Source organism: Neltuma alba, unplaced genomic scaffold (assembly GCF_004799145.2).
Source record: "Neltuma alba isolate B1F8T4 unplaced genomic scaffold, ASM479914v2 tig00012922_pilon, whole genome shotgun sequence".
NCBI classification, from domain to species: Eukaryota; Viridiplantae; Streptophyta; class Magnoliopsida; order Fabales; family Fabaceae; genus Neltuma; species Neltuma alba.
In genome coordinates, this window is record NW_021637289.1 from 200,649 (window position 1) to 226,236 (window position 25,588).

A 25,588-nucleotide genomic window follows, 5' to 3' on the forward strand; every position below is an offset into this window, starting at 1 on the left:
ACTCTTAATTTATGTGTTTTTTCTAATAGATGTGTGGCTCATGAAGAATGTTATTTGCGATTGAACAATTATGATTGAATGAAGTTTATGGTGTGAAGTTTCGAGTTACAAACAATTGGAAAGTAAAAAATGGAATGACAGTATATGAAAGAAAAAGGAATGGAAGTATTTCCTTTTGTCTCTCGCCTATTAAAATTGGATGGAGTTTGGATTATGGTTTTCTTGTTTGTATCTCCGGTTCATAAGTGCTTAAAAGTGTTTTCATACAAGTCAAAGTGAAAAATTATGATAAAAAAACTACTTATAAACTATTTGAAATAAATTTTTACAAGTTACAACTCCGTGAAACTTGAGATTTACCACATAAATTTATGCTCATGACTGATCCACGTGCAATAAACTTGAGGAAGAAATTTTACTTCCCGAATTCGTCCACTACACTGTGTTACATGGCCAAAAAGCTGTCTGTTGAGGGATTAAAAATGTTACAACACAAATCACATATGCAACTGAAATATTCATTGAATTAAAAAACCCAGCTTAATTGAATACACAAAGTTAGAGTGGAAATTATCATTACAAAGAGCTATTTTACAGTAGATGTGCACTCACTGGTGCAAAAATAAAACATATGGAACAGGATTTCCTAGCAATTTGCTCGGTCATCTCGACATGATTCCTCCTCCGAAAATTCCATTGCCGTGAACTTTGCGGATGACAATGTCGCAGTTCATAGGTTCTTCCACCCCACACTAAATTTCATATGCCTTGTGCATTTGCTTTATACGTGAAATGGATTAAATGCCAATGCCTCCTCGTAGATCATATTTTTTATTTGCTCTTCTTCCAAGGGATTTTGCTCAAAATCAAAGTTGAATGGCTCGGCGCAGACTGGCTCATCAGCCGCATCATGCAGCTTAGCAAGATATGGATGCGCTAACGCTTCTTCAACTGCACGTCATAAAACAGATCGAAATGAAAATTCCCACCAATTATACACCTCGGCAGTTTTTTTTTCCCGGTAAAAATGAAATAGAACGTGACTTGATACACAATGTCAGTCAATCTCTTCTTTACAATTCCTCTGTTTCAATCCTCATGTTATATGTGGAATAGACTAATGCTACAATCAAACAACTAAGGAAACAGAAAGTCCAGTTCAGCAACTTCCTGTGCATGTTTTGAGTAAAATTTACTACTATTCAAAAACACAAAGTCGTATTGGAACCCACTATTGACAATCTTGGTATCACAGAAATCCCCTACGCCTACTACTTTTTAACTTCCAAAGTTCCAAGATCACAAATTGCGCTAAAAACTGAGGAGTTACCTGAGGGGATGTCAGAATCAACATCGTTTCATGCATATTTCTCTTTACGTTTTAACCGTGGAATGTTTCTAGTGTTCATATCACATCTTGGCATTATAGTTTCTAATGCTAATCCTATTGCTTCTTTTAAAGCAAGAAAACAAAAGGAAGTCCACTAAGTTCAAAGTAGTAGCATAATATAAGTGACGCTCAAGTGCAATTCGTTTTTATTCCTCTTTCCCATCCTCCATAAATGATTCTTTTCACTCTCCTTTTCATGCTCTGTAATATCCCACATCCGTTATCGTCATTGTATTAAGCAGATTGAAGCTAGCGATACTTATACATTACAAGGGCGGCACTTCTACCAAGTAATATTAAGTGTAATTGGAATAAAAGGAAAGCCATGAGTGGGGTAAGTTGGTCAAATGCCAAGTGCCAACAATTGATAACCCTCAACGAGTGCAAGATTTGAGGAACGAGGGACATGACTATATCAGAAGACTGCATCCAAAAATTTATGTCACTTACAAATGAATGTAAAAAAAAGCATGAATGCAGCCTCTAAATTGATCCAAAAATCCAAGATTTCCCATTCTAATGCAGCTGCCATGATGCTAAATACGAACCTGAATGATTTTTATCTAGCAACTAAAAAGCATAAATGGGTGATAAGTAATAAGAAAATTACCTGTAATTCTTCGTGTAGGGTCAATGGTCAACATTCTATCAATGAGATCAATGGCTAAGGGATGAACATGAGGGAAAACCCTTGCTAAAGATTGGCGAGGATATTGGGGTAGTTGTCGGATATACCTTCTTGCATCCTCATTTTTCACTAATCCAATGTCAGCCTCAGTTGGCGTGCCGAGAAGCTACAGAGAATAACCAGGGTAAGCATGCATCCAGAAATTACATTATATACAAGTAAATTATTGATTGTATTTGTATCTAGCGTCTTTAAATAACTTGAAATATATGATTCTCAAACTATATGAGTCCCTTAGATGAATATCATATGCTATTTTATGTCAGTATGCGGTAGCCAAGATACATGTATTTTATCATCTCACCTCAGTCAATAGGCGCATCTGATGTACATGATCCTTGCCAGGAAATAGAGGCTTTTTATTCATCAGCTCCATGAAGATGCAACCTACAGACCACACATCTATCGCAGAGGTGTAATCTGAGGAGTTCAATAACAATTCAGGAGCCCTATACCATCTAGTGACTACATATTCTGTCATAAAATCATTTTCCAAAGTCGTTCGTGCGAGGCCAAAATCGCATATCTTCAAATCACAGTTTGCATTCAGCAAAAGGTTACTTGGCTTCAAATCTCTATGGATGATATTTGCAGAATGTATATACTTTAGCCCACGAAGAATCTGATACAAGAAGTACTGCAAGAGCATCCAATCATCAGCAATATATTAGAGCGATATACTGCGGAGAAGACAATTACGATACTTGGGGGAAAACAGCACTCACTTGGCAGTGCTCTTCCGAGAGAATTTGATTTGAGCGGATGATGTGGTGAAGATCAGTATCCATGAGTTCCATGGCCATGTAGACATCGGTAAACTCTCTACGCAGGGGTGGTGGAATCACGTCTCTCAGAGCAATTACCTGTGATGCACAGATTTTAGAACTAACTTTCAAGTCCCAAAAGGGGAGAAAATTAGAGGATATTACGATGAGGCATCATATTCCTCTAATGATATCTGGCAAGTAATTTGGTAAAAGGCTTTTAAGATCTTATAACATGGGTTTCTCAAATCAGAAAGTCATGGCCGACCATTGTCGACAATAGGAGTTAAACACCGTACCAAATTTTACTATTTATTATGGACATCTATATCGCTACAAGCTCACTCAAAATTAACCATTCACATCAATCAAAAGTGGGAAACATAAATAAGTAATTTATTATACGATTTCCAGAGAGCGAAACATAGCAGCAGACAACAAGATAGACGCCAATCATACGCCATACCTGAATTGACTTGCCAGAAAGAGATACTCACATTTTCATGATCCAAATGCCGAAGAAGCTTGATCTCACGGAGCGTGCGCTTAGCGTCCATGAGATTGTCAAAAGCGTTCGCTATCTTCTTAACAGCCACCGATTCGTTAGTCTCCGTATTCAGCAGCGAGCTTCATCACCACATGAACATAATAACTAACTTTTCAGTAACTAATAATACTGCCCAGCATTTTAAAAGATCCAATGTATGGAAAGTCAAACAAAACAAAACACATGGCACAAGGAAAAGATGAGGGGAACATGTGATGAACGAAGGAGTACCAGACGATTCCATATGCACCGCGGCCAATTGGCATAATAGGAGGCCTGTACTTCGCTGAAACTTCGAAGAGGTTTCCGAATATGTTATACTGAATAAACTGCCCTCCGTGAGTCGAAACAGCCGGAAAATCTGCGCCGTGGTTCGGATCCACCATTTTTCTTTCACTCACGAACTACTGCACAAGAAGCTTTTAATCTCTCCCTCTCACTCAAAATCTTTCAACACCGGCCCCCCCTCTCTACGTGGGAAGTGTGAATAAGGAAGAAGAAGAAGAAGATGGTCTGTTGAGTGAGTAGAAGAAGATCTTAAATATGATGATAGGAGAGTCGTAGTGTTTGCCTGGTCTTGCAGCTGAGTTCGAAGTAGATGCAACGAAGACGACGCGAAAACGCGCGAGAAGAAAATCCAGGAACGCGCTTGGAGGAGAAAGTAATCGGAAGGCTCATATTATAGCCGCCTCTCATCAACGGTCCATGTTTGTTCAATTATTTCAACTGTCTATCATATTGTTTATCGGGAAGCTTTAGACTTTGTAAGCCGTCAGCCATGCCATCTCATTTTATCTTATTAAAAATTTGAATAATAAAGAAAAAAAACATGCTGGAGCCTTTTGCGTTTAAGTCAAGCAATTTTTTTTGTTGAAAAAACATATTACATTTCCCCCCCCAGAAAATCACATATATACCTGGCTTGCTACATGCCATTTGTGTCATCTGAATGAACATATACGAATTGAAAATCTTTACAACTGATTTAATAATTTATATAGATTATAATACTACGTCCCGTCGATTTTATATTTAAAATAGGAGGTAGTATTACTTTAGGAAATTTTTTTTATTGTATGGAGACATTTCTCTTATTGTTAATTAGCCATATTTGACCAGCTTTCTTTCAATTAATAGCTTTGTAGAAGAGCGTGATAAGCTATGAGAAGACGTATTAATTTCGGTTGCAACAACATCAATCATGAAACTACTGTAAAAAGCATCAACAATTAAACCACCACCACATGTTGAAATTTGAAAATATTTTTGTACCAAACAAATTTTTGAAAATACGTCCAAAGTGCCAGCGTATAAAATTTTTCATTAGTTTGTGTAATGACAAATTTTAAGCCACGTATGTGAACAAAATAAATCTATCCTTAAATGGCTTTAATTTCTTTGGTTTCTGCGAGTCAAGCATTTGATGCTTCTCCGTCAGCTAGTCTTTTTTTTTTTTTTTGGGGGGGGGGGGGGGGGGACAGAGAGCTTAGCTCTGGAAACTTGTCGCTTCTTCAATGAAACGCCTCTTCTTGCAGTCTTGGGGCATCATCAGGGCAATGTCAACACTCGCACGAACGAGAGAAAATTAATTCCGGTCAAATTGTATTAAGTAATTGAATAAATAATACATAAAATATTGCACTCTAAATCTGCAAGGTCGACCCAAGATAAAAGTTGGCAAGGGGCTGAAAAAAATATCAATAGGCGGAATTTGTCGTTTTAGTTGGAATGCATGTGAGGAGTCAATATTTTACCAAGTCCAAATTTGGGTCCGGTCAAGAAGTAACGTAACTGGCTGCTTACAGAAATGTCAAAACTTGGATCAGTCAAAAACCTGGCATAGTCAAAGGGCAATGTCGCATAAAATTTAGCAATTCCTCATTTTAATAGTCCTGCTCTGTTATTATATAAATAATTAAAATGAAGTAGGAAACTAAGGTTTATTTTAATAAATAATTAAAAAGTTGTAGCGACTCACTTAATTTTCAGCTTCCTTTCTGAAGTAAAAATCCCAAATCCCATAGGATGACAAGATGCTATTAAAACGATTTGGATCTTAATATTTGATATCATCATATCAAAACTTATAATCATATAAATGTCAATACACAGTCCGGTAGACATTCCTCTTTAGGAAGGCAGGAACAAGAATGTCAACTCTTTTTTCCATTTCCCTTCTAACATTAAGTACTTAAAGGATGTATATTCCACCTCTATTCAGTATATATATTTCATTTCTCTTTCTCTACTTTCACTGTACTCTCGGCATGGGATATATGTTTCTGGGTTAGGTATTTAATGTGAAGAAATGACTGCTGACACTAAAGAGATGCCGGTAGAAGATGTAGGGGTGGTATCAGTAGGTGAAGACGGGACAGTGGGCAGGTTTTTTGAAACAACTGTTGAGGGTTATGTGTGATGGGAGAAGACAAGGGTGAACTATGATCAACCATAGTTGATTGCATAAGATTGTCTAGATTGAGAATTAATGAAGAAATTTATGATATATAGTGGAAATAGTGCGGGCTTAGCATTTTGTAGCTGTTGGTAAGGTATACATACATGGAAATGTGATTATCTCTCTCCGAACCCTAGCTTCACACTTCTTTTTAGTTGCATCTTTGGGCTTTCTCTTTTAGCTCAATTCACTATCACTCAGGCCTCGTGTCATTAAACTTATCCCTTCATTTGAGCAATCCGCTGACATTTCCACCAAGCAAAGTTCCAAATTTGATCACTTGAATAAACTTTGGCTCTGTCTTTAAACAATGGATCAGAATAGCTACACAATCATTACATATGATGTCTAGCAAAGGATAAACACCAAGGAAAGCCAGCAAGCTTCCATTCATCATGCCCAGAACCAAGATGGAACAACCACATTTGTCTTGAAAAAAGAGTCTGTGAAGAAGTTAAGAAGAAAGCATGAAGGACTCATGCCCCCGGTGCCCCCATGACAGCACTCTTGATCCTTTGCCATAGTATCTGAGTACCAGCAGCACTTCCTTTGTCTCATTTGTTAGGCTTCAGCAAACCTGCGACACAATGTTTCAAGTTTATCGTCAAGTTTGCGATCAATACAGAAGTCAAAGCAGCTTCCTGAACCTAATATCATTAGGCAATTTATAATCAATCTTTGTCAACTTATCCAAGCTCAGAGAGCTTTAGATGAGACTTAGTATAATCAGCAAAGAAAGCATCTTGATCCTGATAAGAGAGGAAAATCCTTTGGTTTAGGTGACTTGATATGAATATCATTTTTCAGCCTTCCAATTTGTCAAGCTCAAACCATGGTATTGTGGAAAAGATAATGATCATACATACGTTAGCATATTTCTCAACGAAAGGGCAGAACGCAGGGCCAGTCAGAAGTGCCTTATCAGTTGGCAGTTGCAGGAGGCCATCAGTCTCTCCTCGTCAAGAATTCCCTACAATATAAGGAATCTGTAAGAAATAAATACACAGCTGGGCATCTCATCCGTCAATTAACTTGCAGCAATAGGAAAAAAACTCACTTGAAGTATGAGTTGTCAAATACGAGAGGGTTATGGGTCCATGCGCCCTCAAATCCAGAACGCTCTTTGTGGCACCTTCCTTGGAAGAATGATTAGTAGTGGAATAAATAAGAATCGCACAACGTAGCAAGGAAACTTCTGAGTTAAGCAGATGTATAATATACAACTTCAGCAATCATAGCCGGCAATGTGAACATCCAAGGGTGTGACCACCAGAGAGAGCAACGATATCTTTATCACTAGGCCCCATTTGGGTAATGAATACTTGCCTCAAATGGTCACAACCTACAAAAATAACGTACAATGATTAACCCCCCATTTATCAGCTGTAGTGTTTCTGAACCGTTCTCGAGTTTAGAGTACTTACCTTGTGCTGCATTAGGCAAGCGGTCTTCTGGAGATGGTTCTGACTTGTCCTATATATTAAGAGAGGACAGGTGTTAGCCTTCGAAAATGCCATAATTTTACCCAAAAGAAAAATGGCGATACAGTACAATGCAAAATATTCATCGGACACAAAATAAATAAAAAAAGATCTTAGTAAGGAAATAAGACAAGTCTTAGTCATATGGTTGTGATTATGCTTGGAAAACTGAAGATGAATGCCTACATCTGCATCCAGAAGAAAGTCATTGCCTAAAGCCTTGGCCATGCCGCCAAAGACTAGCTCGGTAATTTGAAAAGAGAATTGGAGATTTCTTTACTCTTCAAAAGAGAAGATAATGTTATCAAAAATGAATTCAGAATAAACATTGGACAAATTTAGAAAAGTAAACCAATTGAGCGAAGCACCTTCACCCAGCCGCGTAGTCCTAACCAAAAGAGAAGCAAGTCAACACTAAGACAAGTTGTTTCACATTAGCAGTGCTGCACTATCATATATGATGCTGAGATGAGCGACCGAAAACGGGCCACACCTCTCTTCCTGGGGGGAACGGAATTTTAGGCCCACCAGAAACGTCAACGGCAACAACCCCAGCCAACTATTTCACGATCACAAATATGCAAATGTCAATATACATACATAAAAAGGTAGAATACTGTTCCGCCAGAAAGGAGTCACGATCACGATCATATCTCATGAAGTACGAATTAGTACTAATGCGTGGGTGCGAGGCCTGTGCATGAAGAATATCGCATACCTTGTAGAAATCAACAAAAGTCAAATTGGCGAACTCCTTCTTAATGTCTGCCAACAGATTAATAGCTATGTCAAGGCCATTGTTAGCATTATGTTTGCATTCCTCTTCAAGCTTAATGGCTCCGAAGGGGTCACCAGTCTTCGTCTTCACGTCATCGGTCCCTACAGAGTGCCATCTACATGGAAAGTCCAATAGACAAAACGCTACGTAAATCAAGCGACACTGATAATCCAGAACATGAATTAAGTTTCATATACAAGAGCAGATGCATACGCTAAACGGAGCATGATCGGAGCACATTGCTTCTCTTTGATCAGAGCACCAATCTTACCCCGGGCCTCCTGACAGTATTTTGGTAAATCAGGAGTGACATTTGGGTAAGTCTTGGCCATGGCTAAGATTCTGCAGAAAACGAAAAATCAGTCACATGATCCATGTTTCTATTGCATATATGAAGGGACTGAAATGTGGATATGATAACTGATGATTAGATAGTAGCAGACAGTTAATGAAGAATACAAAACAAGCCCAGCGAAAGAGAAGTTCAGTATCATTCAGGGAAAAGAGTGAAATGCCAAAAAAAACCGCAGAAGCCAATGGAGGTTTTCAGGGTGAGAAAAATGGAAGAAGAAACTAGCACAAGAGTGAGTAGGAGCAAGGCACGAGCAAGGAGTGAGGTCGTGATAGTAAGTTCTAGAGGCTTGAGATAACAGAAAATCGTCGGATATCTTCGAGGTCTAATGGTCACCTGTCATCTGGAAATGTACGGCTAGGATGGATCGAAACATGCGGATTGACCGGACAAATGAGCCCGAAAAAGAGAATGGTGAAGGGAATGTTTCTGAATAGAAGGCCACAAGTGACCGGTTGAAACAGGAAAACAGAATTGGATGCCGTGGCATTAGATGGCATCGCTACGGAACAATACGGCTACGGCCATAACAGAAATTAGTTGGTCTAATCAGTGATATGTTTGCGATTGTTAAAATTACAAAACTAGCCTCTTTGTAAGGGAAAATGCTGAATGCGACAATCATTTTGTGCGATGCAGATCTTGTATCTGAGGAAACTAGGGGACGTAGCCAGTAGATTCAGCTTCTAGCATTCTAGGCATGTTTGGGCTCATTTTGGTTTCAATCTCACCATTTGAGACACACCTTCCCGTCCTCTCCTGTTCATGACTTTTGTTGTGCTCATGACATTTAATAGAGCTGCTAGGACCGTTAAAGGCACAACGATTGATAGCCAAAAGAATATTATTCTCTCTCTTCTCCCTCATTCTGTCTCAGGCTTCTCCCCCTGTCTCACGCTTCTCCCCCACTCTCTCTGCCAACGGTGAGCTTGTCTCCTCTCCTTCGTAGCTCCGTCCAAATGAAAGAAGGAGCACGTTCAACCGTGACTAGAACAATGATACCCTTAGCTTTGGAAGAGTCCGCATATGAATGTAGAAGATGCAAGATGAGAGCTTTGGGAAAAGTTTACTATAATGAAAGAAGCCACACGAAGGACGAGCACCGCGAACTGAGAGAATGGCCTAGCTACGCGAGGGACGAACTGAGGAGAGCACCACGAATCAGCGGAGATGGCGTCGGGCTAAGGACCACGACGGCGAAGGCGAGGAGAAGTCGAGGAAAAATCAACGGCGACTAGATCAATTGGGCAAAGGAGGCAGGAAGGATCAACGGAGTCGAGCTCAGGTGCTTGTTTTCATTTTCTTCTTCTTCTTATGGTTATATTCATAATTTTTTTTAAATATATTTGATTCACTAAATTTAACTTTTTCTTCTTAACATAATTTAGAATTAAAATTATTGTATTATGTAAATTCATATTTTTTTATTTAATAAAATTTATAACTAAGCTTGCTTAATTAATAATAATCCAAACAGTTTTTTTACTTTTACAAATTAAGTTTTGTAAAAATTAATCCAAACATAAATCATATTACTTAATCGAATTTTTTTAAAATTCAAATTAAAATTCGTTGGTTTGGATCATAAGTCGGTTGATAATTTTTTCTTTCCCTCATAATTTTTTTTTCTAAAATTTAATATTAAATCAAGAAAAACCTTCCGAAGTTCAGCTTGTGTTATTATGAATTTGAATTTTACAAATAAGTTGATGGTAATTAAATAAATATTGCTTAAGTCAATGAGTTAATTTTATAATTTTATTATTTAAATGATATGCATAAATTTAATATCAGCTTTAGATGGTCAGAAAAGTTTGGCTGAGAGATAAAATTAATAAATTTGATCTGGGGCCGAACAAGAATATAGTTCTAAGAGGAACAACATTAAAACACATATAATATAGTAACAAGCAGGTTGTAAATGCATAACATTTATATTTATATAGTACTAGAAAAAATTGAAAATCTGAGCACTTAATTTGATTTTACTTCTTTTTTCCAGGTGCCATTGCTTTGTGAATAGATTCGTTAAGAACAATGAACAGCCCATTCCTTTAATACAAGGGAAAAGCCTCAATGTCAGGTGAAAGAGCAATAGTCAATTAGCAAGATCATGACCTGAGTCGTGAATCAAACGTTCGATAAGAATAATCCCTATTATTGGTAATTTTGTTTTAATGAACTAAAAACTACACCAAATTATTTTTTAATAGCATCCAACACTTTGATGTTAATTTTTAAGTTGCATCCAACACTTTAATCTGATCTTATTTATAATTTACTGTATTAGATGTACTACAAATAAAGTTCGGATGTTACAAGTATTAAAAAAAAAAACATCAAGGTATTAAATGCATGGTATAACATTAAGATATTAGATGCTATTTTATCCCTCCAGCAACTACTAACAACAAATTTACAAATTATTACCAACACATTGCAAAAGCCATTCCGATAATTCAAGTATAGCAGAACGCATACTAAAATTGTGTCTTGGGCTTAAGTTCCGATAAAGTCATTAAAATGAATTGAGCCCGTAAAGGCAAAATGCCGACTCGCCATTTTTCGTGCTATAAAGTATAAACTCGAGAAAGAGATGGCATTATTCAACTTCAATATTTTGCTTCGATTAGTCAATACAAAAGAATGGGACCGTAAGGGTTGTTATCTATCATTGATGATTACAAAAAAAAAAAAGTACTCGAGGGAAAAAAAAGACTAATTCCCAGCAAAACCCGCGCTACATTGCGTGTATAGGTGTGTGACCCCGAACAAAATTCAATAGCTACATTCTATGATGAATCCCCCGCTCCTCTACAAAAAATTAGCCTAAACATTGCCTTTACTCCTCTCAATATTCTACGAAGGGAAAAATCAAAAGCAAAATATTGTGACACATGCCTTCCATGAGGGTTGGCAGCAATCTTTCATACAAGCATAAGCCACGGGAACACGAGCCAGAATTTTTGGTCGATAGGTCAGTATCAAGCAGCATATGCATAGCAACAAGCAAGCCCAGTGACGAAATTACTACCTATGAATTCTCATTTAGTGCTCCTTCTACAAATTTGAGTAGTCCCGCGTCTTTCTGTATATTTTTTGCCGGGAAAATCAGGCATGATTGGATCAATCATCATCCTCTGCTAATGAGGCAAAGGAAAAGGGTCTGAACTTATAGCCATCCCCATGGTAGAATTTATTTTGAAATTCTACCCAGTGAAGACGCAGGGCATGTAGGAAAGCACTCAGCGTCTCCATCATGAGTAGTATAAAGGCAGTTGCAAAGGAGAAAACAGCTAAGCCCACTAACCGAATAACCAGATTGTCATACCTGTTATGATTGCAATTAGTCATGTCTTTAACTAAGAAAGAATCTAACAAATAAGAATCTGAAAATCAGACGTTCAGAACCATGATATTGTCTTCATATCTACTCCCTTAGAAGCCACACTCATTAAAACTGAATAGCATTTGAATTGATTAAAATGATATCATCACACAAAATATCAACTCTGCCACCAATAAATTAAACCATAACGCAATTCAATAAACTATTACAGACCAATTGACCCCAAAGGGGGGGAAAAGACATAAACCAGAAACTAAGCAACTCATACCCAATCCCATCCGTAAGAAGATTAAGGCTTTAATCATACTACCATCTCATGAAGTTGAAACGGGCCAACTTAACAGGAAAAATTCAGCAGATCATGTCAAAGCAGAATGTCAGCTTCCATTTCACAAGAAAATGCATCAATACAGCAAAGCTACGTGAATGAGAACTAGCTTGGTCCTACGTCAATTGTCATGCAAACAAATTCCCGGAATCTCATGAGAGGATATATCTGTCACCCCAAGCTAAACATATCGACAACAGTTCAAAACAAGAAAGTGGAAAGACTTTATCATTAAAATCATGATTTGGAATCATCTTGCAAACTCTGGATTACAGAAAACAAATTTTATTAATTGCATGATTTCCTGGAAAACCCTGAATAGAATCACATTGCACCCGAGTTTAATTATAGGCAAACCACTTTCCATGAAGGGCTGCTGAATGCATGCCAAAATATGAAATAATAACAATGAAGTAACCATTTCTCAATGAAGACATTGATGGTGCATGAAAAACAGGAAGCCAAATGACAGGATTCAACTTACCCCCAAGCAAGAAGGAGGACTTTTTCATAGAAAACAGTGGAAAGTTCTGAGTGAGCCAAGCTGCAATAGTGATAACAAGTATTAACCAAGGGACCACAATATAGAATGTAGGAAATACCAGCAATGAGGGAATATCATGGTTGACCAAACCTTAATGCCCAGAGTCTAAGGTATGATGCTGTGTTTGAAACTGCACCAAGAACAAACTCAATGGAGTGGATCATTTGGTGAACAAAGACCTCACTAAAATTGAATTCCTCGGGGTGCTGCCTAGCCCTAGCAGAATCTGGTTCCGCCTCAAGATCCATCTCAGATGTATTTAGCCTATCATAAGCATGTCCTTGATATCTCTGCATGATGTAATGAAGATAAATGATTAGTAATCTTTCAAAACACCTCGAGAATCACCATCTCATTGTTAACTGTTAAGGAAGATGAATTTGAACCAATAGGGATACATGTGTGGATATATGCGCTTTTAATTAAAAAATTAGTGACTAGACTTGCTACTTTCAAGCGAGAGAAATCATATGCGAGGAAGGGAAAGGCGCTACCTCTGTCTGAAGCTTCTTTAATATAAAAGGTTTTGGAAAGAGCATCCAAGGAACTGCAACTACAGCCAACAGCAATAACACAATCTGTACACGATGATCTCTAATTCAGAATGACGACGACCAGGAATCAGTACAACACTAATTTAATGAGAAAAAATGGAGAAAAGAATCATGAGCAAACCTGAAGAAGCCTTTGGCCCCAGAACAACTGATTCTCACCAAGATTGTCAGTGGGACTTAAAAACATGTAAATCATTACATGATAGAGGTCTGCCTGAGACCCAGTACACCACTTAACGATAATGAGAAGGGAAAGATACCCAAACAGACTGTTAAGGAAAATCATCTGTGGCACAAACTGGTACCTAACAACAATATGGAGAATAAGCTTAGACGATTTACTTAAATGACGGCAAAGAAATTGAGCAGGTGCTGGGCAAAAGAGAGGGATACCTTATATCCACTGAGTTACCAAAGAAACGAGCATTGAAATAACTTAATATAATTCCTACGTTCATCTGTGCCACTCCCAAAAGAATGGACATCTTCATCTTGAGTGAGTTCAGAAAAGCCAATTCTGATCGACTTCCTCGCCAGCTGGGATCCACACCAAATGGGTATGTACCATGGTATTTGACTAAGCCAGCAGTATGTGCATCCCTGATCAGACAAGAAGAATGATGAAAAATTATATAGCACCAAGGATAAACCTTTCCAAGGAAAACTTTTCAAGCCAGACATGCTTAGCCAAGATAAGCCCAAAGTTCAGAACAGTTTGAAAGAAAGAATTTAAACAGACAGCAACGTAGTGAAGAGCAAATGTGAGAGATGAATCACATGAACCCCATAGGAATCTCAAGGCAAAGGTGAATCAGTTCAAACAAAAGCCACTGCAGTAATCTTAAAAACGCTTAATTCTGGGTGAGGTCATACAACAGTGTAACAACAGCTTCTACATATAGGGAATCTACAAACATAGAAGCTATTGAAATCATCTAATACATCTTTCGACAGTCTTTCATAAAAACTATCAATAAACACACATTTGAGCATGATATAGGTCAAGGCAACCATCTTGGAACCATCAACAAATACATCTGATGGGGTCAAGCTCAAAGATCCTTTTCATAATTTATGAGTTCAAAAACAATTTTATCAACATTTGTTGTGAAGAAAAAATTATTTAATTATCATGTATCATATCAACTCAGGTTCACATTAAATAGCATGCACCACCAAAAAAGAAAAAGGCAGAGGTTCCAACCATTTATAAGTTCCATTGAAGCCTAGAAATGTTAAATGAACGTAGCAACATGAGAAATTACTGAGACATGTTAAGCACGAACACGTAATGCACCAAATATCTTAATAGCAGAATCAAAAACACCTAACTGGCGCAAAGAATAAAGACTGGAAAAGGATAAAAGAACACCTGCACGAAGTATCTCGGCAATCATAAGCAGATCTACCAAAAATGTGAAAAGGAACAGAGAAGAATTCATTGTAGACTAGCCCACAGTAGATTGAAAACAGTGCCATCAAAAGAAGCACATAGCGCCCTCCAAATAGCATCTCCATAAAGCTTCCAAGTTTCTGGAAGAATCAAATTATTGAATAAACAGTGTTTGAATGCATGACAAAGCAGATCAAAAGACAAATGATTATGATGACCCTACTATTAGTAAGACTGCAAAAGAATATAAGATTTCTGGCATCTCATATTGGCTTTTCTTCATCAAAGACATACTATATCATATTACAAACCTGTTTTAGTAGTAATATTATTTTGTGAGAATTTATATTATTTACTTAAGTAATGGCATCGCCAGAATGAAACTACCTGTGTGCTGAGCTTGCTTTCACGTGCTATCAGAAATAATGCTCCTATCAACAGGCAGATTCCATGACCCCAGTCCCCAAACATCACAGCAAAAAGAAATGGGAATGTAATTACAGTATAAACTGAAGGGTTTGCTTCCTGATATCTTGCAACACTGCCAAAAAAGAAAAAAAAACAGAGACCATCATGAATCTTAGCAGTTATCGTGGCTGCAAACTTCAGAAATATTAGCTTAGAAGTCAATAGTTTATTTCAGCCATGATATAACCTTGAACCAATTAATGATGGAAACCTGTATAAAGCAAGGATGTTACAAGAGTTTCATACAACCAAACAGCTTATGAAGTTTTATGTGCTCTCAGATACGCATCAAATAGAAAGACAAGTTTAGAAGCATATAAAGAGCAGGAAAGAATTGCTAGTTCATGCACTAGCAGGTAATCCCAAAACTAATTTCAAGACTTTAAGGTGGTCACGTTGATGCAACTAAATACTGCAGATATTCGGCTCACCCATATGCATCAACAATTTCCTGGAAAGCACTGGTAAAGCGGTTGGTTCTAAAATAAGTAGGCGGCAATTCCACTGCATCCATCGGATGAAAGATTATGCCAACTTGAGAATTACTATCAAAAGTTGCACGATGCAGTGCCTCCTGGATCTGTCAAATCAATAGATACAATCTTTTTTTGAGAATATAAATGAACAGTCAAATGTTTTCAATACTCAAACATAAGGAGTTAACATAACCTGTGTTTTAGCAAATATGGGGCACCATCCCTCTCCAACTAGGCATTTTTTTGTGACGTCAAAATTAAGCATGTTGAGCGTATCATACACAGCCTTCTCTCTTCTTACCTGGGAAAAGATTAGTAATAAAAGCTATTATTTCATATTAACTATCTCTCGCATGCATAAAATAGTTTACTTGTTGAAATCAGTTTGAAGTTACAAGCAAATATATGATAAGAAAATATGCGCAGGAGGGCACACCATATTTTACCATATTTATCCATTTTGCTAAGTGACCCCCTATGGAAGCAAGGGCCTTATTCCTGTGCCTAATACCAGCATCCAAAGTTGCTTCTAAGTCGACAAGGCGTGATGAAACCTGTCACAAAAATCTAAACTTTTTCAGCCACAAGCCATACAGTTTACAGTCACCAATGATAACGTATAAAGCTCTTTCAGAAACATAGAGGACAAGCAATAGTAGACTTAAATCAATTGATTAGGACACTACTTGCTGGGAAAGAACCTCAAAAGAGAGAAAATCCAAACAAAGTCTCTTGGAGTGCGAAAAAAGTAATCGGAAGCCTAAATATTTGAAGTCAGGTTAGGTAACCATCACAAAATGTTGGAAAGAATTCAGGACAACCCATAACCCAGAATAAAGTGAAATTTCAAAATATGTAACTGAGAATTTGCGATTTTTCCTTTCTCTTACACAATGCTTTCCCAAATAAACCCAATCATATCCGAAGCACACTTCTGCACCTTTGCTTTAATAAAAGAGGGCATATATTGAAGTAAAACATGGGAGAATCCAGCACAATTGAAAATGCCAGAAATAATTTTTTCCTAAGCTTAAGCTTCCAAAAGAAAGGAGGTCAACCACCACATGAGCATACTTACCTCCCTCGTTATTTGCCTGTGTTTATGTATATCTTCAGGCACAGGGTAACAATTTGCACCAAATGCCTCACAAATTTTCAGAATCTTTGTTCGTGCCTGCTCCCCAGAGAAAAATACAACAAACACTGTTTTCTCAACCTGAAAGGGACAGTTCAAGAATCAAGGTCAAAGAACATAGAAAATGCATTGACGGAGAAATCAAATTAGGGCCAAAAGAGATCATGGTAATATTAAGTTATATTAACTATCTGTCATAAGGTTTTTCCTCCCCAGCCCCCCACAAAAAAAGCATGGCCAACTAGTCGGGCTTTTTAAAACTGATGAAATAATAGGAAAGAAGAAAACCATCTCTGTTGAAACAGGATCCATGATTTGTTCATCAGCTGGTGCCTGGTTGAAAAGCATATTGCCTCTTGTAGCACGAAACAGCATCCTTTCAAACCTGAGAACTTTAGGTTTACAAACTATCCCGCTGATAAATCTTAAACCAGATTGATTTGAAGATCCAGGCCTTGTTTCCTGTCAAACAAAAAATTCAACATAGCATAGTCAAAAGACAAAATGAGTTTGTGTAACTAGAAACAGAATACACATTTCTCGAAAGGGAAAAATATCTAGGATGGTTGAGGACATAAGAGTGACCTGTTCAAGCAAAGATGCACTCTCAACATAAGCATCATTATTGGAGTATACATGCTCCTCCAGTTCTCTCTCCTCTATAGCAGCATGGCTATGACTCGATGCAAGAAAACCACATGCCTGAAATTTTCCCACAGAATTATTATCCTACATAAACTAGAAAGCATTTTGTGCTAAAATAATAGGAGTGCATTAATACATGAAGAACAAAGAACCATATCTCTATGTGACTTAACGCATTAAAACCAGTATTATTGAAGGAAAAAAAAAAGGATAAAAGAAACAAAATACTGACAGTTAGTAATGATCAAAAAGGCCAATGCTTTCCAAAAAGAAATAGGGCTTGTTAGGATCTGCAATGGATAAGTGCTTATAAGCATTTTCACATAAGCCGATGCAAAACTTCCCTCACATACTTACCTCATGCCATAAATCATGATTGAAAAGCTTGCTTATAAACCATTCCAAACAAGCCTTTAAAGAACAAGCTAGCATTGAAATTTTTACCTTTTGCAATACAATCTTGAACTCCAGGAGCTCATTATATGACTGCTGAAGTTTCTCACTATTAGAGTTCATTTCATTTAGCTCATGTTCATGTTCAGCAAGCTGTATCTGATACAAGAAAAATCCAACAGATAACATATGTCAGCTTCAGGAGAAAAGGAAATAGTCTAAAATAGCTGATCACTAACCACCAAATTTACGGAAAGCCTTGGTGATCCATCGTATCTGAAAGAGAAAAGCAGTAAGATAGAAAGGAACCTCTAATTCCTCTAGCTCAATATCAGGTTGCAAGGTAAGGGAAGGAGAACACATCAGACCAGCTTTATTGAGTTGATCCTTGAAGAACCGTAGCTTTCTTGACATTTCTGCACACCGCTTTACCTGCCATGAAAAAAATGCATTTAATATCAGCAATAATGAAACAAAATCAACTTTGAAATTACTCTCACGCATTATAACTACTCCTTTTTTTTTAATAATATAAATCATAACTATTGATTTTAGACTGCAGTGTGTTCAGTCTAAATAAACATTGACTACATGCATCTCATAGTCTCTTTTAACTCTATATAACGCTAACCAGTCATTATTTAACAATAGTTCAATAATAAGGCCATAAACTGCGGCATTTAGAACACAAAGGATATCTAATTAGAGCATGAAAATTACCTGATTAGCAAAGGTTCTTTGGAAGGGGCTTTTATCATCGTTCAACTACCAAAAAAGAATGTCCATCAGAAATGCATTATCAAAGATCAAAACAGACTATAATCCAATCACATCATATCTGGAAATTTTGAACAGCAAATATTACTGAGATTCCTACGCATGATAGCAAAAGTAAAAGCTTTGACAAACTTCATGTGTTTCCAGATACCCTTCCGACAAACTCATAGAGAGAAACAGAGTTGAATAAGCTGCTCCAAATATAACATTCAAATTTTCAAATAACATCTCCACTTTTAGTTTATCAGTTGCCAATGTATGGGAGATACAGAAAGGTCCATATCTCAAGTGCATTGGACTCCATCAATATTTCTGCATGTCGTCTCACATAATTAAGCACCTGCTGATAAATTTTCTCCCATACGATCATGAATAATTTACTTGAGAAGGTGCAAAAGTAGTTATAAGTAGCCATTGTCTTGCACATCAATCCACTTTTTTTTTTTAATTTGGAAATGAAAGATTGGAAGAATTTTAAACTTTAAATACCAGTAGCCATAACTTTCTTCTACCATTTCTCAGGTCAAGGTTTTTATAAGGATAAAAACCCACAAGACCTAACTTTTAAGGCGTAATGGCATATATACATATATATAGTATGGTATAAACAATGCTTAGAAAAAATTCTCTTGACATCACTGATGGTTAGATATACTAGCCCAATTTGTCCTAAATTATCAGTGGGATTAGCCAAGCCCAACATTAGTAGCGTATGCATTGACACAATCTTGACTTCCAATGAATTTAGTCGACAGGATTTTAACACTGGCCTAGCAGAACTGAATGGATGCAAGTACGACAAAGCACGATCCAAGTCATTGAATAGGCAGCATCAAACCTAGTTGATTGAAACTTAAACCACAGTCCTCATATCTGAACCAGTGACTCACTGAGATAAGATGTTAACCACCGTCAACGAGCACAGGAAGTCTCCATAACCTGAGAGACTATTATCAAAGATAACATGGCTGACCAAGTAAAAACTGATGACTGAAACTGAACTTATGCAACCATAATTCTGTTAAATTTGCACCTCTCAAACCATGATTAGATTCAATGTTTAAAGAAAATTTAAGCGAAAATAAAATCACTCAAATGTTGGATCAGTTTGCATATCGCATGAAAGGTCCAGCAGTTAAGCCAGATAAACTACAAAAAAGAGGCCTTCGGTCATCGTCAAATCCACACTACACAAGCATTGGATCCCAGTGAATTTAAGTTCAACGTTAAATTACACAATGCTGACATCCCATCATTCCTTGAGGCCCGTTGTCAACTCAAGAGAAACCAAGACAACCATCCCCAACCGAAAAGCCGAAACTCATATTCAAACTTAAACAATAGCAAGAACTCCAAGATATGCTTAAACTCTCTTGCGAAAAAAGATGAGGAATAAGCAAGCAAAAACAAGAATGAAAGGCGCCAAAAATGACATAATCAGCAGGAAACAAGTTCGGATCTGACGAGGAACTTACATCTCGGAATTGGAGGAGGCCAAGTTCGCCCAAATAAGAGATAGCTCGATGAGCGGACTCGACCGGCATGATCAGTTGAACGAAGGTCATTTTCTCGGAGCGCATCAGATCCATCGGCGGTAAGTTGTCGATGTAATCCATTTTCCCGGGAAAAATCAGAAAATGGATCAGATCTTCGCTTCAGATCTGAAACCGTCTCCCGCGCGTCGGCGCTATGATACGTTATCTTGGAGACTCGACGGTCATTAGAATCGGAAAATTCATAGGAAGTCTCAGAAAGTCTGATGGAAAAGTATGAGGATATAGAAAAATAATAATAATAATAACTCTGCGCGAGTAAAATTCCCAAGCTGGCGAACCTTCACTGTTACGGCTTAGTCATATGGTGCTCCAATGACACAATAGGTTCGTCTTCCATAACATGGCCACCTGTTTCTCGTTATATACTGTGTCCGAACATCACAAAAGAGGAAAAATGAATGAACTGGCCAAATTGCATTGACTAGCATTAAAGGAAAATTATTTAAAATATCAAATTAAAAATAAAAGTCAAAACAAAAGTTGAAAATATTAATTGGAGGAGGAAATTTTATTATCTGCAATCAGTTCCATTGTTTGTAAAATTAGTGATTGTTTATTAATAAAGATACTAATATCCAAAATACCTTAACCGACAAAAATCAAGTTTTCCATTTATTTCTGACAATGAACGAACGTCGAGATAAATTATTAATATAACCATTATTTTTATTTGAGATTAATTCCGATTCAGAAAGAAAAATTAAAGCTCAATTTTTTTTTGTGGCACTCAATTATTTAATTATACGAAGTCAAGAAAGTTTCTTGTCCATTTCACAATAGGAATTATAAGTTATTGATAAGCCATCCAAAGTATTTTGTTTTATATGAGATTCATTCGCCGTTGAATGCTTCCATTCCACTTACTTATTGGAGAGTGATGCTTCCACGACGCTTAAGAATATATTTTATATATTTTCACGCATAAAATATATTCTGCGTATTACCTATTGCGTTAGGCTCTTGGGAAAAAATGCCATTGCGTTAGGCTTAACGGCTAAGCTAGCTTTCTCGTAGCCCAAAAATTAAAAAAAAAAAAAACAGCTAAGCTAGCATTAGCATATGAAAACTCTCCATTACAAATCCTCTCCATTTAGCCTTTATTTATATAAAACACAGCGTTTTATAATTTAAGCAGTAATGCAATCGTGTCATTTTGGGGGGAAAAAAAACCAATCAGTTATTTGACAAAAAAAGAAAAAAGAGTCTTCTTCCTCTCCGGATGAAAAACCTTGGAAGACTCACCCCCTTAAGGTTCAAATTGGAAGCCCACTAGCTTCTACAGCATCCATTTTCCGAGTTTGTATTTAGGTAGTAGAAGAAATGACATCACCGCAATGAGAAGCTTCTTCTTTTTATTTTTTTTAAATGTTTGATTGAGTTTTTTCATTTTTATTTAAGATAAAATCAGAACCTCATAAAACCTTATTGCTGCATCAAGTGGGCGGAAATACAAGCTAATTAGTGGAGAGAAAGAAACGACCTTGTTTTGAGTTAATGAAGGGAAACGGAGAGAATTGCTCAATAGAAAGGTTTTGGTGCCATTCAGGTCCATGAACCAAAAAAAATCTTGAAGTACGATATTACCTCGGAGAATGCTTTTTTAAAAAAAAAAAAAATGATAGTTATGAAAAGAAAAAAGAGTAAATAAATATCCATGAAATATACAAAATTCAGATTAGAGCACTAAAATGCACTAAATCACCGTTTAATAATTACCTCTCTGTTTTTTATTATAAGAGACAATTGTAAAGTATATCATGTTCCTTATTATAAGAGACACTTATAGGTTGTCTCAAATTTTGTGTGTTAATTTTCTATTTTATCCTTATTTAATTACTCATATTACTTATATAATTGTATTTAATTCTCATTCATTCTCTCTTCCACACATTATCTCTCTTCCACATAAATAAGGTATTGTTAGCAAAAATGTTATACTCTTTTATATTTTTACATCTAACTAATTTTAACTAATTTTTTGAATAATACTCCTCCGGTCCTTATGTAAGACCCATTTAACTAATTTGATTAGATAAGTTAGGTAGTTAGTTAATTATAAGAAAAGTGACATATTTTTCCTAAATACTAATCATCTTTTAATACTCCTCTCCCTTTTCTATTTGATTATGGTTGAGGGAGTATTTATAGGGTAATTTAGAGAAATTGATAAATATGATAAATGGGACTTATATTTAGGACCAAAACCAACTCAATAATTGGGTCCTATATTAAGGACCGGAGGAGTATGATTTAGTTAATTGTATCTTATAAAACGAAACGGAGGGAGTAATATTTGTCGGTTGAAGCGGAGCTCAGTTGACGATCCAAATCCGTCCAAATTTTGCGTGCGTCGCGCCATGTGTCCCTCCCGCGGTTAAGCTAACCCAGCAAAGCATATCCGGTGGGAGGAGCAGACAGTCGCCGAGCAAGCATTCCTCAGTAAGTCGAGCTCATCGTCGGACGCTGTCTACTGCTGGTAGCCCTGCGTGGTTGTTCTCCGGCAAGTATTGAAAAAGGTACAAACCCTAGGACTTTGAATCTAGATTTGAATTGCTCTCTGCGTGGTTGTCAACCCTGCGTCGGAAGCGTTTTGTTTTTTTACTTTTTAGTTAATTGGAAGATCATTGCAAGAGTGTTATCACTGTCATTCTTCAGTGTCTTGGAGGAGTTGCCTGGATCAATTGACTTAGTAAGGCATCTTCATTAAAGCGTCTGGAACAAAATTTAAAAGGGCATGATATCAACTGTACATATTTCAAAGATCTTAGTGGGAGCAATGATAATATAAGTCCGCCTATGTCCAGACGGGAGCCAATCTTCTTAAAGAAAAACTTTTACTGCTGCTTAAATGCTTATACGCGTTATCCATTCTGCAATAAACATGGATAAAGTTGAGACTGATCGTGTTTATTTGTAATCGACAGTAATCAGAATAGACTGAGATATGAATTTTCATCAGATACAAGTTGGGATAGAGATGAACCATATAGTTTCTTAGTCGTAAGGGACATGTAAGATTTCTTGTATTCAGTTTTAACTTGATGGCGCTGGGAGAGTTGGAATCACTGTAGATTCTATCAAATTTTCTTTAGTCGCAAGGGACATGTAAAATTTTTTATATTCAGATTTTAACTTGACGGCACAGGGAGAGTTGGAATCACCGTAGATTCAATCAAATTGGGTCAGATTTCTGTCAGATTTTTTGTAAATTTTGTCTATAAATACCGACAAACCATCCTTTTTCTGCAACCTCGTTTAATCTGAAAGCACCTTAACTTTGCTGCAGCCACAAGGACATAATTGTTTGGTCATGCACCAAACTGGTTGGGGAAAATGAGGGTTTTTGGCAGTTCTCACAAAGATATTGCTCTTGGATTTCTGTGCAGAGCAACTTTATGTCCCAACCTTAGGCTATAGAACTTGGCGGGAGGGGATTTGAGAACCTAGAGGAGGGTTCTGTGCATTTGTATGAAATCTACAATGAGTTGCACTGTTTATAGCTTATGAACATTATGGCTTCCTGCACCTTCTACAGATATATTGATATTGACGATGATGATTGATTTTCACTTTTCAGTGACAAATTGATGACATGAATAGAACTTCTACTTCTTTTTCTCGTATTTTTTCTAACCTGATCGAAAACTTGAGCTATATTGAACTTGAGAAAGTAGTATATGCAGGGATTATTAACACGGGAGAACAAAAGTCTGCTTAATTGTGGAATGCATGCCTATTTTTTTACTAGTGTTTTGTGCTCATCCAAGATACATCCATGTCTGTTTTTATCAGGTTAACAAGCTGGTTTGTACACAAAATGAGCAAATTATACGCAGACGAGAAGATTCTCAGCTACAATGATGTTGTGCTTAGGCGTTCAGATCTAGACATCCTTAGTGGTCCATATTTTCTTAATGATCGAATTATTGAATTCTATTTCAGTTATCTTTCTTCATGCTATCCTTCTCAGGACATCCTGCTGGTTCCACCATCCATTGCATTCTGGATAATGAAATGCCCTGTCATTGAGGCTTTAAAAGATTTCTTAGAGCCCCTTCATTTGACCGATAAGACACTAGTTATATTTCCGATCAATGACAATGATGATGTTAGCCAAGCTGAGGGAGGTTCCCATTGGAGCTTGCTTGCATATTACAGAAATGCTAATCTCTTTGTTCACCATGATAGCACAATGAGCATGAATAAAGAGCCTGCTACGCAGCTATACAATGCTGTTGTGGTATACATGGGACTCTCCAACTCTGCGTGCAAGGCCAAATTTCTAGAATGTCCTGATTCACCCAAGCAAGTGAATGGCTATGATTGTGGCTTATATGTTACAGCCATAGCGAGAGTGATATGTAGTTGGCATGTAAATAATGAAAATACTGAGAGAGAAAGTCTCTGGTTTTCTGCTGTAAAGGAGCAGGTCACTCCTTCTTTTGTTGCTGAAATGCGAAGTGAGATCTTGGCCCTGATCAGAGATATAATGGCAAGACAGTGAAAGCTGAATAAGAATTGTGTTCGTGCTCGAAATTTTTCAATCTCAGCCCGAGCTTCCTCCGATTTAGGATGGAAGGGAAATATTCGGATCTCCTTTTTAGATGTGTAGCCGATATTATTTTATTGTAATATTGCAGTCTTTTTGGGTGAATTTAGATTATTATTTGCCTTCATTGCCCATGGATGAAATTTTAATCAAATAAATATTTGTTATTTGATTGTTAATCAAATGCTAGTATTAATTGGACATTTAATAAGCTTAATCATCTTGAGTTGGGTGCTTTAAGCCAAGCTTTGCAGGTAGGTGCTGCTGCTAGTATTTGAGACGCCTCTTTGCATCTGCTTCATTAAATTAACCGAGGAAAAAAAAAAAAAAAAGAATGTTTATCTGAACGCAGAATATCTCCCCCTAAAGCGGACTGGCTGCAGAATATTGGGAGGGAAGGGATACTGAGAAACGTGCTATTGCAAGACATATCTGAGAATTGTGTGGCTTGTTAGCTGTTACTGCTACTGTACACTCAATACTATACTCTTTCCGGTTTAAAATATAAAATAAATTTTATACATTTACACTTATCAAAAAATTAGTTCAAATCAGTTTAAAACAATAAATCTGTAATAAATGTATTTTTTTCCAAATATACCCTTACTAATAAAAAGAATAAGTGAAAAATATAATAAATAAATCAAAAAAGAAAAAAAATGAGGAGACTAAAATTGAAAAAAAAAACTCACTAAATATTTAGATAAAAATGAATATTATCTTACAAACAAAACTAAACCCCTCTAACAAAATTTAGTTTATATTTCAAACCACAGAGAATATATATTAACTTCAAAGCAGCTAGCTAGATAACTAATGTCAATAATAAAAAAATTAATTTAATTATTTATAATAAATAAATGTTTTCTTCACTTGAAAACAAAATGAATAAATATACATTACAAAATAAATAAAAATTTTATATTTAGAATCAAATTAAATTTCTAACTAACTCTTATATTA

The 25,588-nt window shown here is 36.6% G+C and overlaps 3 protein-coding genes and 1 pseudogene across 7 annotated transcripts; 1 reads left to right on the forward strand and 3 right to left on the reverse strand.

Annotated features, from left to right (window-relative positions):
* Positions 1–398: 398 nt before the first annotated feature.
* Positions 399–9,336, reverse strand: LOC114732661 (mitogen-activated protein kinase 3). 3 transcript variants are annotated; one of them, XM_028919993.1, is made up of 7 exons: positions 9,307–9,336; positions 3,621–3,827; positions 3,340–3,469; positions 2,804–2,941; positions 2,383–2,715; positions 2,001–2,184; positions 399–951 (listed from the first exon to the last, which is right to left on the reverse strand). In XM_028919993.1, exons 2-7 carry the CDS (start codon positions 3,773–3,775, stop codon positions 782–784), a joined length of 1,110 nt encoding a protein of 369 aa, XP_028775826.1. In that variant the 5' UTR covers positions 3,776–3,827; positions 9,307–9,336; the 3' UTR covers positions 399–781. The 3 variants fall into 3 exon arrangements, with proteins under 3 accessions (XP_028775826.1, XP_028775825.1, XP_028775824.1); XM_028919992.1 differs by having other exon boundaries at positions 3,621–3,831; positions 9,307–9,335; XM_028919991.1 differs by lacking the exon at positions 9,307–9,336 and having other exon boundaries at positions 3,621–4,010.
* On the forward strand, positions 5,669–24,842 carry LOC114732662 (NEDD8-specific protease 1). 2 transcript variants are annotated; one of them, XM_028919996.1, is made up of 3 exons: positions 5,669–5,680; positions 22,470–22,592; positions 23,869–24,842. In XM_028919996.1, exon 3 carries the CDS (start codon positions 23,894–23,896, stop codon positions 24,578–24,580), a length of 687 nt encoding a protein of 228 aa, XP_028775829.1. In that variant the 5' UTR covers positions 5,669–5,680; positions 22,470–22,592; positions 23,869–23,893; the 3' UTR covers positions 24,581–24,842. The 2 variants fall into 2 exon arrangements, with proteins under 2 accessions (XP_028775829.1, XP_028775828.1); XM_028919995.1 differs by lacking the exon at positions 5,669–5,680 and having other exon boundaries at positions 22,388–22,592.
* Positions 6,534–8,668, reverse strand: LOC114732663 (L-ascorbate peroxidase 1, cytosolic-like; annotated as a pseudogene).
* Positions 11,032–20,410, reverse strand: LOC114732659 (V-type proton ATPase subunit a1). 2 transcript variants are annotated; one of them, XM_028919987.1, is made up of 18 exons: positions 19,996–20,408; positions 18,464–18,508; positions 18,053–18,175; positions 17,795–17,902; positions 17,291–17,407; positions 16,994–17,167; positions 16,649–16,786; positions 16,017–16,124; positions 15,764–15,871; positions 15,526–15,674; positions 15,014–15,167; positions 14,606–14,766; positions 13,627–13,833; positions 13,355–13,538; positions 13,174–13,257; positions 12,770–12,969; positions 12,620–12,679; positions 11,032–11,789 (listed from the first exon to the last, which is right to left on the reverse strand). In XM_028919987.1, the coding sequence occupies exons 1-18, from the start codon at positions 20,134–20,136 to the stop codon at positions 11,585–11,587; spliced, it is 2,466 nt and encodes an 821-aa protein (XP_028775820.1). In that variant the 5' UTR covers positions 20,137–20,408; the 3' UTR covers positions 11,032–11,584. The 2 variants fall into 2 exon arrangements, with proteins under 2 accessions (XP_028775820.1, XP_028775821.1); XM_028919988.1 differs by lacking the exons at positions 11,032–11,789; positions 12,620–12,679 and having other exon boundaries at positions 12,819–12,969; positions 13,174–13,273; positions 19,996–20,410.
* Positions 24,843–25,588: the final 746 nt, after the last annotated feature.

What these genes read in the sequence shown, in the direction of transcription:
- LOC114732662 (XM_028919996.1), top strand. Translation starts at nt 23,894, where the DNA reads ATGAGCAAATTATACGCAGACGAGAAGATTCTCAGCTACAATGATGTT.
- LOC114732659 (XM_028919987.1), bottom strand. Translation starts at nt 20,136, where the DNA reads ATGGATTACATCGACAACTTACCGCCGATGGATCTGATGCGCTCCGAG. An exon ending in ACAGGCAAATAACGAGGGAG is followed by an intron (nt 16,125 to 16,648) that starts GTAAGTATGCTC and finishes TTTTTGTGACAG; the next exon opens with GTTTCATCACGCCTTGTCGA. An exon ending in GTCCTCCTTCTTGCTTGGGG is followed by an intron (nt 11,790 to 12,619) that starts GTAAGTTGAATC and finishes CAATCATAACAG; the next exon opens with GTATGACAATCTGGTTATTC.
- LOC114732661 (XM_028919993.1), bottom strand. Translation starts at nt 3,775, where the DNA reads ATGGTGGATCCGAACCACGGCGCAGATTTTCCGGCTGTTTCGACTCAC. An exon ending in GGCATTTGGATCATGAAAAT is followed by an intron (nt 2,942 to 3,339) that starts GTGAGTATCTCT and finishes TGTGCATCACAG; the next exon opens with GTAATTGCTCTGAGAGACGT. An exon ending in CCCTACACGAAGAATTACAG is followed by an intron (nt 952 to 2,000) that starts GTAATTTTCTTA and finishes TATGACGTGCAG; the next exon opens with TTGAAGAAGCGTTAGCGCAT.